Source organism: Talpa europaea (genome assembly GCF_964194135.1).
Source record: "Talpa europaea genome assembly, chromosome: 2".
In the NCBI taxonomy this organism is placed as follows: Eukaryota; Metazoa; Chordata; class Mammalia; order Eulipotyphla; family Talpidae; genus Talpa; species Talpa europaea.
The window spans coordinates 113,343,262-113,360,225 of NC_140068.1; the positions used below are offsets into that span (position 1 = coordinate 113,343,262).

Consider the following 16,964-nt stretch of genomic DNA (forward strand, 5'->3'; position numbering starts at 1 on the left):
GGCATTAAAGAATGGGCTGAGAGATGATGGGGAAAGAAGGTTCTGGAAGAACGGGATGATGAGCACCATTGCAGCTCCTTCTTCTGCACAGGTGGTGGTATGGGGACACTGGTAATATCTCAGGTTCTAAAGTCCTACTGCTGAGTTCAACCTGACTATGGAAAGTTGAGTTCTTTATTTTTTTTAAGATTTATTTATGCATATACAAGAACTGGGGTACAGGACAGAGGTGAGGAGGGTGAGAGGATTCACCAGACACAGAGTGGGGAGACGAACAGGGAGATCTACTGAAGTACACTAATGAGGGGAGCAGTGGGTGAGACAGGGGAGGTCTGCTGTGCCATGAAGGTCACCTCCCTGGCTGGGGACCAAACTCATGCTGCAGTGGCTGAAGACATCTTCACGGTGCTGTAACTTAACCCCTTGCACCACCAGGGAGGCCTGGCATTTGAGTTCTTATATGACATTCTGTAATGACTTTAAATAAACACTGAAGTCCCCAAAGTAGTCTCCCAGGGAAATGAGATAAGATTCTGCCCCCATCTAGGTAAACTATAAATGATGTATTTTTCCTGAAAAATTATAATAGAGGTGAACATGCAAAAACCTAAGAGTGTAATGTGATATTTACAAGATGTTGGGGAGTCATTGCACTATTTTGGAATTCTTCCTTTCTATGAATTAAGGAGACCAGGGGGTTCCAGTGCGTAGGATGAAGAAGCAGGGCATCTTTCAAAATGACAATAGCTAAAACATCTAATCTTTTTTAGGTCTCATAAAAATGGTTTGTAAATATTCATTATTTAATTTAATCATCATAAAACCTTGCAAAGTAAGGTAGGCTATGTTATCTTGATTTTATGGATGAGGATGTTAAGTCTCTGAGAAAATAATCAGTCATGATCACAGTGGGGATGTGGACTTGGTCTTCTCACTCCAGGGTCAGTTTTCTTTCCATTCTTCTCCCAGAGAGCCAGGAATGCCATTATTTTCTTGGCATAGTGACTAAGAACTTTAATTTGCACCACAAATTAAAAAAAACCATGGAATATAATTATCTGTATAATGAAAAGCATGGAGAACAGCCACTGATAGAACACAACTACTCTGTTGCTATGAATTTTGCTGTTAAGAGCCGTAGGGTGAGTGGTTACTATGGACAGAGGCTGGTTTGAATTCTACTGGTTCAGTAAGATTAGTGTAAGGAAGACAAGGTTGGGGGTGAGTGGGCCTACCAGGACAAGAAGATGCAAGCAAGAGGAGAGGATAAGTACTAAGCTGGATAATCAATAAAAAGGGGGAACAAGTGGGTTTATTGTGACCACATTAATCATCACCACCATCTCTTACCACTGCCCTGCTTTATTTTAATTTGGTGCCTACCCTCATGTCACAGCATATAAATATTGATGGATTTATTACCTGTTTCCTCTACTAAGCAGTAGGCTCTTGAGTGTAGGGATATTATTTTCTACTTGCTATCTCCCCAGAGGATGGAACAGACTCAATATATTCCTTCATGAAAAACAATGAACAGGGAAGAATAAATTGAAGTTTACCCAACATAAAATCCTGCTATTTAAAAGACACACCAAAAATAGGATACAGAAAACTTGAGGGTAGAATGGCAATCCTTTCTTGGTTAAAAGCACACATTTCAAACCCTTCTTCATTAAGTCCCCATAACAGGTCACGGAAGGGAAAAGTTTGTTCTCTGTCCTTGGTCGTGCCTTCATCAAGAATAACAATTAGGGAACTCCCTGGTGGCAGAAGGGGTTATGCACAGCACAATGAAGCTATCTGCAGCCTCTGCAGCATGAGTTCAATCCCCGGTCAGCCTGGGAGCTACCCACATGGCGCAGCAGACCTCTCCTGACTTGCCCACAGCTCCCCTCAGCAGTGTATTTCAGTCAATCTGCTTGTTCTGTTCCCCACTCTGTCTCTGGTGAATCCTCTCACCCCCTGAACTTCTGGATTGTACCCCAGTTCTTGATGCATAAGTAAATAAATCTTTTTTAAAAAAAGAATAACAATTGGGCCTCCCCTGTGGCGCAGCGGTTGAGCGCTGGGTTGCGAAGCTGCCCGCAGCCTCTGCAGGGCAGGTCCGATCCCTGGCTACTGGGCGAGGGTTCCACATGGCGCGCAGACCTCTCCTAGCACCCGCTGCTCCCCTCAGCAGTGTGTTTTGTCATTGTGCCTGTTCTGCTCTCTGCTCTGGCTCTGGTGAATTCTCTCACCCTCCCACGCCTCTGACTGTGCCCAGTGCTTGTATAAATAAATAAACAAATCTTTAAAAAAAAATAACAATTAATGAGTCATCTTTGTGAAAACATCAACTCTCTTCCACTCTACTCCACCATGGAGAAGACATGCAGACTGAGAACATAACAGCACCCATCAGATCTGGTCCTCCTTTCCCCAATATTTAAAATGGCTGAATATTTTTAAGGAATCGCTAGACTTTGAAAATTAAGAGTCTGTTTTACCTTTCATGTTCATTACTGGTGAGGGAAAGACAATGTAATTTTGTAATTCATAAAGAAACAGATGCCAAGACATCTACAATTCAGGGTCATTGCAGTATTTGGTTCCTTTTTCCAGGGAGCTTAATAATCGCTTTATCTCTATCACCCACATCTGGCGGATGCCAGTAGAGCATCCAAGGTGGGGGACTGTGGGTCATTCAACACCTCTGATACCTTTGGAAGGCATCAGGGCCAGTTTTGAAATGAAAATCACTGTTTATTTTAAATCCTTAATTTTCCTATAAAATACTTAGAACCATTTCACCCTCATTTCTAAAGAAAAATGTATAATCAAGGGATATTGCTTTTTGTCATCTGATTTCAAAAGTAGTGATTGTTAAAAATGAACAAAAAAAGTATTAATCTCCTCAATGGACAGAGATAATTTATTATCTACAAATATGACACTGAAATGAAATTAAACTTCAACAGGGAAAGCTTTTGTAATTTTGTCTGCACAAGTTATGACGACTCTTCAGAGGGAAGAGAGAACAATCAGCCGTTTTCTTCTTGGAGACCAAAAATGTGTGAGAAATTATGCTACAAATTGCAGTGCCTGAGGCTGCAAAATGACAGAAATAACCACTGAAATCTGAGAAAACAGTTCATCAGTTTCATTTTAAGAAAGCAGGCATACATTGTGTCTGACCATGGCCTAGGATTAGCTTTCTAAGATAAGAAACTCAACATTACAGCTTTTGTTTTCTTGTTGGACTTGAGTCAGCAAGAAACTATGCCCTTCTATATACAGACCAGGGTTCTCAGCTGGCTGGAGGAGAGAATGTGTTTTGAGCTTCTGTTTTTCCATGTTGGCAATGAATTTAAATTAATTCACTCTCTACTCATTCTCTGTCCTTCCAGGGACCAGTGACCCACATTTCTAAAGTATTGTCTGGGCTTGGGATGTGATGAATAGAATTATAAGATGAGCAGACCCCTCCCAGTGCTCTCCATTTCTGAGGGAGGACCCAAATAGGGTGGGTTTTTCATAAACCTCATTTCTGGACATGAGGGATTATCCAAAGTCATGCCTGGTTCTTGTGGAAGCAGGAGGACAGGGCGTGGATTGAGGAGGCCTAATCTGAGTCCCAGCTGGGCCTTTCCCTAGATGTACACCTTGGTGTCTGGTTTCTCCAGGCTGCTGCCAGGTTAGAGGATAATGCTGGTGTGGTGCGTTGGTAAACCTGGATATTGCCAGCTGTGCTCTTAACTATGGATGTACTTAACCACTGGCAACTTAGCTTCATAAACCAGTCATTCTAAATTTTATCCATTCATTTATTAAAACACTTGTTGCAGTGTTTTTATACTTTTGACCCACAAATCTTTCTGGCCATTGGTTTTCAAGGAGATCAAAGAGACTCACACATTGGTAAGGGCAGGGTTCTATTGAGGTACACACAGGAATTCAGGGGCAGATTTCTCTTTTGAAAATGCATTCCTTTCTTAATCCTCTTAAGGCCTTGAAAGATGTTAATGGTTTGCACTGCCTTGTTTTAATCTTCCTTTTACCAGTTTTCTCACCAACCTTGCAGGGAGGCTATGTCTTGCTCACAATGACTTTACCTTTCACTGCAGTCTTATCGCACCCCTAGGAATTGCAGTTAAGTTGTAAAACATATCTACACACGTCACTCAGAGATTAAAAAATGTATGTTTTAAAATCAAATAACTGACCCAAAGTAAGAGGTTGATAATTCTGGTCTCAAAGGGTCAGGAACAAAGTGTCTAACAAGAATTTCATGAGATTTTGAAGAAATGTTCATCAGTTTTAAAATAAGTCTTCTTCTGGAAACAAATTTCATTTTAAAATATGTCATTTTGCTATATCCTGAGCAAAAATACTGAATTTATTCAAATAAATGCCACTTCCCAGGCAAATAACATTTAGGTATTTAGTTTGATCCTGCTAGGGCACTAATGCACATCTGCTTATAACCATGCCACACTCCGATTTGCAGGTAGAAACACTATTAACATAAGCCAATGTAGTAATTATGTTAGACATTAAGGCTAAAAGAAACCCTGGGGATTATCTAGTTCAGGACTAAGAATTATTCTTTAGAATTCTCTGTGACCCTGTAGGCCACATGAAGAAAAGTAATTGTCACCATGAAATGTATTTATACTAGCATTATAAATGAATTGTGCTCTTTGAAAGGGCTAAAATAACTGGAATAATAGAATTTTAGGGATTAAAGAGATTTGGGGACTACTGGTTTCAATATCTCCCTTCCAGTGTTGGAATGATTTCTTTTTCAATGTTTTTGACAGGAAGTAATTTACCCCCTGGCTAACACAGAACTATAAAAATGGGGATATTATAAACAAACAAAATAAAATTTATATATATAAGAACCTATCAATACTATTATAGGTAAAACCATATATGTTTTGTTACTAATTTTTTTTTATGATGAATGTCTTTTTTTTTTAAGATTTATTTATTTATTTATACAAGAACCGAGGTACAGGCCAGACGTGTGGGAGGGTGAGAGGATTCACTAGAGACAGAGTGGGCAACAGAACAGGCAGACTGACTGAAATACACAGCTGAGGGGAACAGCGGATGTGACAGGAGAGGTCTGCCGCGCCATGTGGGACCCTCGCCGGCTGGCCAGGATCCACCCCGCGCTGCAGAGGCTGCGGACAGCTTCACAGCGCTGTGCTCAACTGCCTGCGCCACCAGGGGAGGCCCACTAATTATATGTTTACCACAATGTTTGGCATGCAGTTGTCAGCAAATTTTGCTAAGAATTCAAGATGATTCTAGTTAACTTTCTGGGTCTGGTTGTGATCACTGTTGGTTCATCTAACATCTCAGGGAGGTCAAATCATTCTATTTCTGAAAAAATTCAGATTAGAACAGCCTACTTAAGTATATACAACATGGAGTCATAGATGTGGATGGGCCCCTGGTGGTATTAGGCCAGCTCTTAGTCTGATTTTTCTTGAAGATCTCTATTTTGTCATTTATCACATTCCCTGGTCCTCTAACTTCCTGTCTTAATAAAAATTTCATCATGTATGTGGAGAGATTTTATTACTTCTTCACTTAATCTGCCTGGAATGTTCTTTCCTTTTCCCCTCTTCATCTGGTTATTTCTCTCTCATATTTAAGTATAAATGTAGCTGCCCCCTCCCTCAAAAACTTTCCTCTCTCCCTCACCCTCACCACCCTGGTTCGCTCTTGTGTACTACCAGCCAACAATGAGCACCACTAAGCCAGGTGCCCTCTATATATTGACCACAGCTGTATTGCCAGCATCAGACACAGAAAAGGCCTACTAGAAAAGGTACCAAAAATATTGTTCGATCCTTCATTTGCTAAACACACAGGTATTTCCTTTTTCTTTGTGGGGCCCACTTTTCATTCAAGGTTTACCAATTTTTAGCATCAGTGGTTGCATAAAATTTTCTTCTGGCAAATATCAGAGCTTTCCTGATCTATCTGCTCAGGACTTCTGGGATAGGAAAAGGTAGAGGAAGAATGTTTTTATTAGAATTTTCTTTATTTGTTCAATTTTAAGACCAATGTGTAGTTAATACATTTATCTCTGTACAATCAAGAGCAAGAAACTTGACATTTCCTAAACCAAAATCCAATGGGTGAAAACACCATTAAAAAATCAATTGGTTGTTAATAGAAATGAGAAATAATAGTAACACAAACACATTCATATTTTGTCTTTGTAGCTTTAGCTCAGAAATTTCCATGACTCTTTTCCATATGATTCACCTGTTATACCAGCTAAGTAACCTCCTTCCTCTAATCTTCCGGGGATGTTCCATCATCCACCTTCTGTCCCTTTACTTGGCTGTTCCTATCTTCCAGGTCTTAGTGTAAAATTTTAAACTGTAATTTTAGTTTAAGACCAAGGATACTGAAGATAGTTGGACAAACAACAATTTACTGGAGGAGTAATGGACAACCATTTCCCCACTTTATTATGTTTGTGGATTCCTAGAGAATGAAATGAGGGACAGTGAGCTGTGATGGGCTAAGTTCATAATCAAAATTAGAGTATCTTCGATTCCACATGCGACAAGCAAAGACAGGTTTAATTTTTAAGGAGGATTTTTTAGTTTGGTTCTAACTAAACAAACAGAACTCACACAACTCAATAATGGTACTGGGAGTATAACCATAGTTAAAGTCTATTTCTATAATTAGGAGCTTTTTAAAAAAGATTTACTTATGCATATAAGAACTGGGGTGTAAGCAGAGGTTTGGAGTGAGAAGATTCACCAGAGAGAGTGGGAAGCAGAACAGGCAGACTGACTGAAATACACTGCTGAGGGGAGCAGCGGGCAAGACAGGAGAGGTCTGCTGCACCATGTGGGTTAGCTCCCCGGCCGGGGATTGAACTCATGCTTCAGTGGTTGGATATAGCTTGATAGCACTGTCTTTAACCCCTGCACCACCAGGGAGGCCCTAATTTGGAGCATTTCTACTAAAACATTAATTACAATTGTAGATTAAATTTGTACACCAAATGCCAGCAAAACTTTTAATAAAACTCACCTAACAAATGTTTACTGAATCCTTCCCACACAGGGACTATGGTGGACTAGTAGATGAATGAGAAAACAAGGATGTGTCCTGCCCATCTTAGAAGAATATATAAAGACCCTAATGCAACAGACATTTGTACAGGCGGTTGTAGCCCAGAAGGAGGCATCTTAATAAGGGCTATAGAATGAGTGGCATTTTAATACAGCCTTGAAAAATAAGTAGAATTTTTCTTTCAAAAAATTTTAAGTCAGAATTTTAGGTTATAAAATATATAAAGCATTAGAGTCATGTTCTCCCTACCACCAACACAACTTAATAGTTACATTACATATATCTTATGAGAAGTCATAGCCCAACAGCACAAAAAGAATATGTGAAGAATCAAAAGAACACTAGCAATTCTGGGAGAGGGGGGCGCATATCCATCATTCAAATATTTATTGAGTGCCTATAGTACTTACATACAAGCCAGGCCCTGTTCTAGGCACTCAGTATACAGTCATGAACAAAACAGTTCTCGCCTCCACTGACTGTACGTTTTATTAAAGGAGAAAAGCAATAAAAAAAAATGGAAGTCAAATGATGTAGAATGTGAGATGGTGAAAAATGTTATGAAAAGCAGAAAGAAGGCCTCCTTGGTGGCATAAGGGGTTAAGCACAGCACTATGAAGCTATAGCAGCCACTGCAGCATGAGTTCAATCCCTGGCCAGGGAGCTAACCCACATGGCACAGCAGACCTCTCCTGACTCGCCCGCTGCTTCCCTCAACAGTATATTTCAGTCAGTATTCCTGTTCTGGTCCCCACTCTGTCTCTGGTGAATCCTCTTACCACCCGCACCTCTGGCCTGCACCCCAGGTCTTGTATGCACAAATAAATCTTTAAAAAAAAAAAGAAAAGCAGAAAGATTGGTCAGAGCACAGACTTGTTGGGAGGAGGGTAACAATTTTTAAATAAGGAGCTCAGGGAGGGCTTCACTGAGAAGGTGACATTTGAATGCAGACCTGAGTTGGGGTAGAGGAGCATACTTCCCGATCTGTCAGGAAGACCAAGGGAAAGCCAGTGCAAAGGTCCTTTGTTAGGAGGGCACCTAGCTTGCCCATGGCTTTGAGAAGGGCAGAAGGCTGCTATGCTGGGAGACAGTGAGCCATGCAGAGAATGGTGGGTGCAGGCAGTGAGCGATGCAGGCAGAACAGCGTGTGCAGTGGGGCCCAGACACAGTGAGCTTCTGGGCACAGTTATCCTTATGGGTTGACCTGTGTTCTCTCCCCTTGCCCCAAATTCATACGTTGAAATCTTTGACCCCAGTGCCTTAGAATGTGACTGTATTTGGAAGTAGAACTTTTAAAGGAGTAATGAAGGTAAAATTAGGTCATGTGTTGCTTCTAACCAGATGACTGGTGCTCTTATAGGTAACACACACAGAGGAGGGGCCGTGTGGAGGATGCAGGGAATAGAGAGAGGCCTCAGGAAAAGCCAAACCTCCAGAGCTGTGAGAAAGTTAATTTCTATTGTCTGAGCTATTCAGTCTGTAGTACATTATTAGGCAGCCCTTGAAAATAAATACAGTCATGATCTGACTTCTGTTAAATGTTGTGTTTGGGGTAGGCTGAAGGGGCAAGGAGTGAAGCAGGAGACCAGGTAGGAAGAACCACAGCAAACCAGGTGAGGGATATGGCAGGGGCAGGAGCAGGCAGGATGTGGCGATCCCAGGTGTATTTGCAGTGTAGACATGATGGGTTTATCAACCCATCAGACATGGTGTATGAGAGAAGGAAAGTTGTCAAAGGAGACACCAAGATTTTGAACTTAAGCAACCGCAGTGTGAAGTTGCTTTTCATTGAGAAGGGAAAGGCTTGTTTAAAAATCATTCCTTAAAAATCTTTCTAAAATTCCTTCAGGGTCAACAAAGGCACATATCCCACTTTCATTTCTACTAATAGGAAAACTAGAGCACAGAGAGCCTGTCAACTGAGAGGCGACAGGAAAAACAATTAGTACCAAAACCCTGATTAGGATTTTAAGTCTGAATTCTAGGAGTGAAGCCAACTAGATCACATAACTTGCTGCAAATATTAAAAATAAAAATTGCATAACATTCATTTTTCCCCCAAGTTTTAATTATTCAATTAACTCCTTTGAATGAAACATGTAAAGAAATTTTCCACATGTCTTTCTTGCTCAGGCTTTGGGGCAGAGGGAATGGATTATTTGTGTGGACATATCAAAGACTCAAAAAATGAAAAAAAATATATGTGTGTGTATGATTGTATGTATCCTGCTCTCTCTAACATTTCATGGAAGTTCAAAGACAGAGTCTTTTGGTCTCTTTATTTGTATTACAGGACAAAGAAGGGTCACCTCTTCTACAAGCTCCTGGAAGGAGAAACAAGACCAGCATATTCTGAGCATAAGTGCAAATGACTTCGGGAGTGGAGGGGAAGAGACACAAAGTTGCTCTCCCCCAGCCCCAGCATTTCCAAGGTTGCTGCTCAGCCCTGGTTTTGTAGAGGATTTGAAGGGGCCTTGTTTCTGAAGAATTGGATCAGCATCCCTGAGAAGAGCAGAGTGTTATTGTCCATCCTCCTTCCCAACCCATGGGGCTGATGGAACATATGCCCAACAGCAGCTCTCTGTACACAAAGTGCATAGGCAGAAGACAGTGATGAGAGAGGACCACCCTTGGGCCCTCATGCCACATTCCCTGTGTTCACAGCTCTTGTTCTTAGAGGTAGTGGAGAAACAGCTAAAAGTGTGGTTTCTTGCCAGGCTGAAGCCCAAGTCACAGCGAAAGCAAGAAGATGAAGTTAGGAGTGACCGCCCTTCGTGCTCCTCTGGAAGGAGGCCCCAGGGCCACCGTATGGGTCACCTTCAAGAGTTACGAATCTTCCATGGAGAGAAAACAAACGAAGACACAAATTTGAGGAAATACAAACAAAATCTCCACTGGATCAAGTTTATTTGCAATATTCCTGTTAGGGGGACTGAAGGCAAATTTTCTGTGCTGTTTGATTTTGTGTGCTGTATGAGTTTGCTTAGTAGATATCATTTATTGGACACAGACTGTATGCTGTGCAGCTAGATGACTTCTTTAGACCTATTAAAACAAAACATTTGCTCCTCACACACAACCCTAACAAGGTTGGTGGTGTTACTCTGCCCCTGTTTTACAGGGGAGGAATCAAAGGCAACAAGAAGTGGCATCTACACCCTGAAGTTAGACTGTGCACCCACGTGGATGTGGAGTTGAAATACAGAACTGTAAGTTTGCTCCAACTGGTTTCTGGCTCCCACTTCCTGTACCTCTCCATCTAAGTCTGCTGAGCCAATGCCATGACCAGCTACATGCCATATTTTTAGTGTCATCATGCAGGTTCAAGTTAGGATAACGATAAAGAACTCAGAAGAGAGAATGACCACTGACCTCAGTGGGAGCTATTTTCAAAGATCTGAAAGCCTTTCACAGAAAAGGAAGATTAGAAATAAGATCAAAAGGGGGATACATTATAATAAGTAAAAGTTAATATAAGACAACTGTGTAATAATCAGAGCTTTATGACAATGAAGCTGGCTCTCTTGGGACCGAGGGAGGGTCCTGTTCTTTTAGAGACTGGAAGAGAACTAGTCAGGGATGCTGTAATGGGCAGTGGGCTGTTGCCCACAGGGCCTTCAAGTTTCCTTTCAGTTATAAGAGAACTGCTTATTCAAACTAATGGTCCAAAGTCTGGCGTTAATGGGATCTAGTTCATTATTTGATTTTTACGTTACCTATACTGTTTCATCTGGATCAGACCAGAGATAGGGGCAAAAGCCCCACAGGTGAAATTCTATGAGATCTTAAGTTCTCTGTAAGCAGAATGTTTAAATGTTCAGTAATGTTTCTTCTTTCTTGCAATTATTCTTTTGAGGAGGGTAACCAGAAATTGTCAGGATATAGAGAAATAATTCTTTCTTCCTGTATAGAACTTACTCAGAACAAAAATGGACTCATGTTGACAGGCAATGGGAGAATTTTCAGATAGTAAAAAGAACATGGTGGGATGCAGCTGCAGTTTCCACACTAAACTGAAAGGTGCCTGTGGCCTCGTTTTCCTCCCAATCCTAGGACTTCTGGACCATGATGTGGATGCTCAGAAAATCTCTGCAATCTTTGTTTTGTTTGGAAAGAAGGTCTTTTTTATTCTGGAGGGTGATCTTGTCAAAGTGATGTGTGCATTCATTCCCTACATCCTGCTGGTGTATAAGAATGTGCCTTTACCAGGGGAGAGGTGAGGGCCTGGGGTAGCAGAGCACAAGGGATTGTGCTTGCTCAGCTACACAGAAATTACTGAACTGGGATTGTCATAACGTATCGGTTAGTACTTTCAATTGAACCTTTTAAAATTGCATGTTTTAAGTGGACAATGTTTAGCAGCAATCTCCTAATATGCTATCACGAGTATCTCCTGGAGATGATTAAAGCTCCCGAGAGGAAAAAGCCATCTCAAGTTGCAGTGGGATGGCAGGCGGGTGTGGTGCTAGCTGTCTAGGGGAGCAGTTGTGCTGCAGTGAGAGCGCTGGGTCTGTAGTAGGAGCACCAGGCCTGATGGCTTGGACCCTCTGCTTAGTACCCAGAGTAGGAGTTTTCAAAATGTAAAGGGGAATGACCAGTTCTGTCAGTTTGTTCAAATGTTTTAATTTTCAATCCATCACAAGCCTGATGCCACTGTAAAATGTAATAAAAAATAAAAAATAAAAGGAAACCCTTTTTATTGTAAGACTCAATTTTGCTATGTCAGCATCATGAAGCTTGCTTTTGGCTCCTGCAGGGGAGCACCGAGCAGCATGAGTTGCTTCACCTAGGCTGCCACGGGGGCTCCCTCAGCCTTCTTAGATTATTCACATACTCAGTCTCTCTAGGCAATGTGATCATTAAGATGAGAAAAAAGGGCCTCCCCTGGTGGCGTAGCGGTTGAGCGCTGGGCTGTGAAGCTGCCCGCAGCCTCTGCAGTGCCGGTTCGATCCCCGGCCACCGGCAAGGGTACCACGTGGCAAGCAGACCTCTCCTGCTGCCCGCTGCTCCCCTCAGCAGTGTACCTCGATCCCTCTGCCTGTTCTGTTCCCTGCTCTGGCTCTGGTGAATTCTCTCACCCTCCCGCATTTCTGACTGTACCCAGTGCTTGTATAAATAAATAAATCTTTAAAAAAAAAAAAGATGAGAAAAAAGGTGCATGATAGATTAAAATATGCCATCCAATTTTCAAGTTTTTATTGTGCTCATCAATACTAATAGCACATGAAAATGATAGCAGGGAGTTGAGTATACTTTCCTTTTTTTTCAGTGGGGGTAGATAAGAATGTGAAGGAACCATGTCAGAATTTGAATCGACAACTTCCCTTGGAGTTGCTTACTTTCCAGACACACTTGGCTGAGTAGCAGGAAGCCATGAGGTCCAGAACTACAACTAAAAGCTCCTGATGTGTCTGTCTTGCCTCTGGCTCTGCCTGGCTAGGCATTGGGCCTTCCAGAATATTACTGTCCCATTTGCAGGCCACCACTCATCTGGGACAGGCTTCCAGGGTCCCAGCTCAGATACACCCTCCTGCCAGACGGGGACAGACAAACGCCTTCACACCAGGAGCCCTCAGTCACCTTTTGGGCACAAGGAGTGTGCTTTGCATGTACATGCTCTCTTTCTCTCTCTCTCTTAGACACAAACACACACACACACACACACACGAGAGTTTTACAGAGTTAGCATAAGAGATCTCCCTAGGTGGTGGGGAGTCAGGGCCTCCCCTCCCGATGGCCTCTCCACAGATCTCCCAGCATCACTGCTCGGAAGATTCAGATGTTGTTGAAGAGAAGATTCTGGCTCACAGCAGTTAAGCAGACCATGGCACTCTGTCCCTCCAGCAGCAAGGTCAAGGCTGAGCCTCCCCGCCTTTCCCATCCCTAGGGTTTTCCACCAGCTCTCATCTTCTCTGATTTTACATCCGACTGTCTTTTCACATATAAAGTAGACACAGAATTAAGGGTACAGAAAGACAGGAAAGGAAAAAAGTTTCTTCCTATCCTTGCCCATTTATGTTGCTGATTTATATGTACATGCTTCCAAAATATGCTAAGGCTTATAGAAACAAGATACATATTCCCCTTTCTTTTTGAAACATGTGATTGTTCTATGGTTTGGTAATTGGTAACCACGATTCTCATCTCTACTTTCCTTGCCATTCAATTTTTGGTCTGATTTTTACTTCAAAACATTATTTATTTATTTATTTATTTACTCATTCATTTATTCATTCATTCACTCATTTATATTTTCTTATGGCATTATTTCATTTTTGAACAATATTTGATTTCTCCCTCAGGTGGAATCCCCATAGTTCTCCCACCACCACCACGGCATCTGTGAACCATCACCATAGACCCTTGTGCTCTTCCCTCCCCTGCTGTTTGCCGGGCCCTTCACACTTCTCTGACAGGTCAAACCCCCACCCCCATTCATCCCCCCCATTACCTTTCCAGCCTCTGCATGGTCATGGCCAGCGTTTTGTTCAGTTCGTCTATCATCCGGCAGCCCGAGGGGTGCATGGGTAGGGAGCCGGTGGTGGAGGGGAGGTGCTGGCCCAGGCTGCCATATTGCAGCTGGTGCTGGATCTGGGATGGCAGGACTGTGTGGTGCTGGCCACTCTTCTGGGCTGCGTAGGATGCCAGGGAGAGGTCTGGTCCCCCGACAGGCATACAGATCATGACTTTCTTTGGAGGTAGCGGAGGCGACAGTTTCACTGGCAGACAAGGCAATTTCACAGGGGCGCCAGGATCTGCGGCAGAAGGAAGGTGAGAGGGAGGTGTAAGTTTCAGGCACCCAAAGAAACCTAGTATGCTACAGGGCCCAATTGGCAACTAGAGGCATCAAGATAGACACTGAGTTAAAGTGACCAAGGGAAGATGTGACACAGTAAGTGCCACTCTCTCCTGCTCAAAGCACAGGTCCCACGGGCCCCTGGGGACCTAGGCATCAGGGGTCTATCCTCTGCTGGGCTGAGGCCCACCAGCAGCATAAGGCGGGGCAGACACCATGGTCCCCTCTGCTCATGGAAACCCACAGACCTTCAAAGGGACCTTTCTAGGTTATGCCACCGAGTGCACAGTCTGCTATTATAATGTGAACATGTCTTTTCAGGTGGCACTTTTCCATAGGCGTGGGGTGAGCAGCCAGTCCTAGTTCACATCCCCCAATAGTGTGTCATCCACAAAGACTGCTGCCACCTTCATTCTCTTGTCTATAACTTGGGGACAATCAGCCCACCTGGGAGGATACACCATCACACAGAGGGCTAAGGTGCTACCTGTGAGTGTGGTGACTGCTTGCAGCCATGGTGGGCTGCTTGAGCAGCAGTAAGGCCCAATAGATATTTGGGGCTGGAGGAACCTGTACACACCAACCCACTGGTACCATACAGTAGAAATGCAGCTTCCCAGAGAGTTCCAAATTAAGGGGGGCTAAGGGTCAGACCAGCCCTCAGGGCATCTTTGGGATGGCCTGCTGTGCCCCCCACTTTCCTGGAAATCATCTTCCACCAGGGGATGGGCATGTCTGAGTCCCAGGCCTGCCCTGGAGAGGTGTGGCAGGGCCACAGGGAGATGTTGCCTGTCTGACTCTTGCCCTTTCAGGTCTTACATTTTTCTCCAACTCCCTGTCTGCTGTGGTGTGGCCTCCTTGAGTTTAGCTCACATTCCCCTGCAGGAGGATTTCCTAGCATGGGTCTCCCCTGGCCTCCTCAGACTCCTGCCTCAGCAAACCACTGTCCTATTTCACAAAGAAAACTCAGGTGAGCACTCATGGGCCTTCTCTCATGGTTACCCACAGAACCATTGCCTTGGTACAATTCCCTAAGCCATTGGATAGTTCCATGATCCTGGGCTTTTATTATTTTACCTCAGTTTAGATGCTTTTCTTCTTGGTCTATTCCTACTCTCAAGATTCAGCTCAAAAATGACCTCTCATGAAAAACTTTCCTTGCTGGTGACATTGCTCATTCATGCTGCACCCCTGCGCCTGCCTCAGGTATGTGGCACCTGCCTCAGGTATGCGGTGTACCAGCTTAACAGCAACAAAGGCAATGAATGACAGTGATAATGACAGAAACCCTGTACCATTCTCACCACAGGCTAGATATTGTTCTAGTGCTTTTCATATCTAATCAACATATCATCCTCAAAACAAGCCCATGACGTAGAGGCTGGCACTGGACTTGGGACACTTACTAGCTTGTTCTATAAACTGAACATAGCTCTCTCTTCCAGAGAACAAAGACCAAGTAATTTGTCACTGTATCCATAGCATCTTGTATAGCACCCAGCTTACATACCAAGAGCCTCATAACATGTTTATAGAAAGAACAGAAACCATGATGTTCTGTTCTGGGGTGAGCTCTTACCTTCCCCAGAAACATATATGTCTGGAGGGAGCATAAAATGGTTCACAATTTTAGGATCATCTAACTGTGGATATATGGACACTAAACTGCTGGAGATAATCCAGTAATTCCAGGGATCCTGATAAAAATGTTCCCCTAATGCCAATATGTGAACTGGTTATAACCACAAATCTCCCCCAATGCTTCTCCCAGAAAGCTCCCCCTGTTTGTTACGATCCCCATGCACTGGGCCCACGGTAACTATGTTCAGGAGCAGGACAAGTGGTGCTAGTTACAAGGTGGCTGAGACCCACAATCTCACCCACAATCTTTGCTAGTTTTCTGCTACTGAAGGGTCCACTCCTATGTTTCTTGGATTCTTTAGGTCAAACCCAACACATGTAGCATGTTTAGAGGTGTTAAGTGTCTTTCTCCAGGGATCCTTAACCCATGATTCCATTTTAGGGTCTGGTTGTCAAAGGCATGAGAGTGTTCATTAGCTAGGGCAGGAGAAAGAGGGCTCTCCCCCCGGAAGGAAGAGCAATTACACTGGCTTCTACAATCTGGCTAGCCTATGACTTTCTGCACATTCCCCATGGAAGTATTTCTGACACTATTTTCAAGCAAGATGAACCTGGTTTCATCACTAGAGTAATGGCCAAGTGGATGCCACAAACTCTATCAAAACAGACAAGGGAGAAATAGCGAGTGGGACCAAATTAGTAGAGTGGATTACTTTCCTTGTCCTAGGAAGGACATGCTAGGATTGGGGAGAACCTCTTCTCTCCTGCCTGATCTGCACTCATGGTTGGTGATCATAAGTTAAATAGGGATAGAGAATGAAAGTGAATCATTTAAAAATATTTTTTTGGCTCAACTGATGTGGTAAGCAGGGAGGAATTAAGGAAATTGTCTGCTTTCAATGATTTAGCAATGCAGCCCCCATATTTCTCCAACACTGTGGCTAACTGAGGAGTGCCTGTACAGCACAGAAAATAGCAAAACCTGGGCCTCCCCGATGGCGCAGCGGTTAAGTGCTGGGCTGCGAGGCTGCCCGCAGCCTCTGCAGAGCCGGTTCAATTCCGGCCCCCGGACGAGGGTCCCACATGGCGCGCAGACCTCTCCTGCCGCCTGCTGCTCCCCTCAGCAGTCTGCTTCTTCAGTCTGCCTGTTCTGCTCCCCGCTCTGGCTCTGGTGAGTTCTCTCACCCTCCTGCGCTTCTGACTGTGCCCAGTGCTTGTATAAATAAATAAATAAACAAATTAAAAAAAAGAAAATAGCAAAACCTATTTTTCTATCTTTGTGACATCTTAATTTCAAGACATTTCTCATAAAACATCTGGAGGAATGTATATAGCCTACAATTCTTTCTCTCTATGTTCTCTGGCCCCTTGACCACAACCCAGGGTCAGCTCCTTCTAAACCATCTCCCACCTAGTACCAGCCCTCCCCCTACAGGGCATGCTTGAGTTCCCATCACGGCTCCTGGCTCCAGTCAATGCTATAAGCCCACAAGCA

At 43.4% G+C, this 16,964-nt stretch overlaps 1 protein-coding gene across 1 annotated transcript in view; it reads right to left on the minus strand.

Moving 5' to 3' along the window:
• Positions 1-16,964, minus strand: part of LOC311167460 (phosphatase and actin regulator 1-like) — a gene marked incomplete at both ends in the record, with an annotated part of 511,830 nt that overhangs the window by 10,009 nt on the left and 484,857 nt on the right. The window contains one exon of the mRNA XM_084228480.1: positions 13,544-13,847. Coding sequence (XP_084084606.1) covers positions 13,544-13,847 — 304 coding nt within the window. The remainder of the gene's footprint in view (positions 1-13,543; positions 13,848-16,964) is intronic.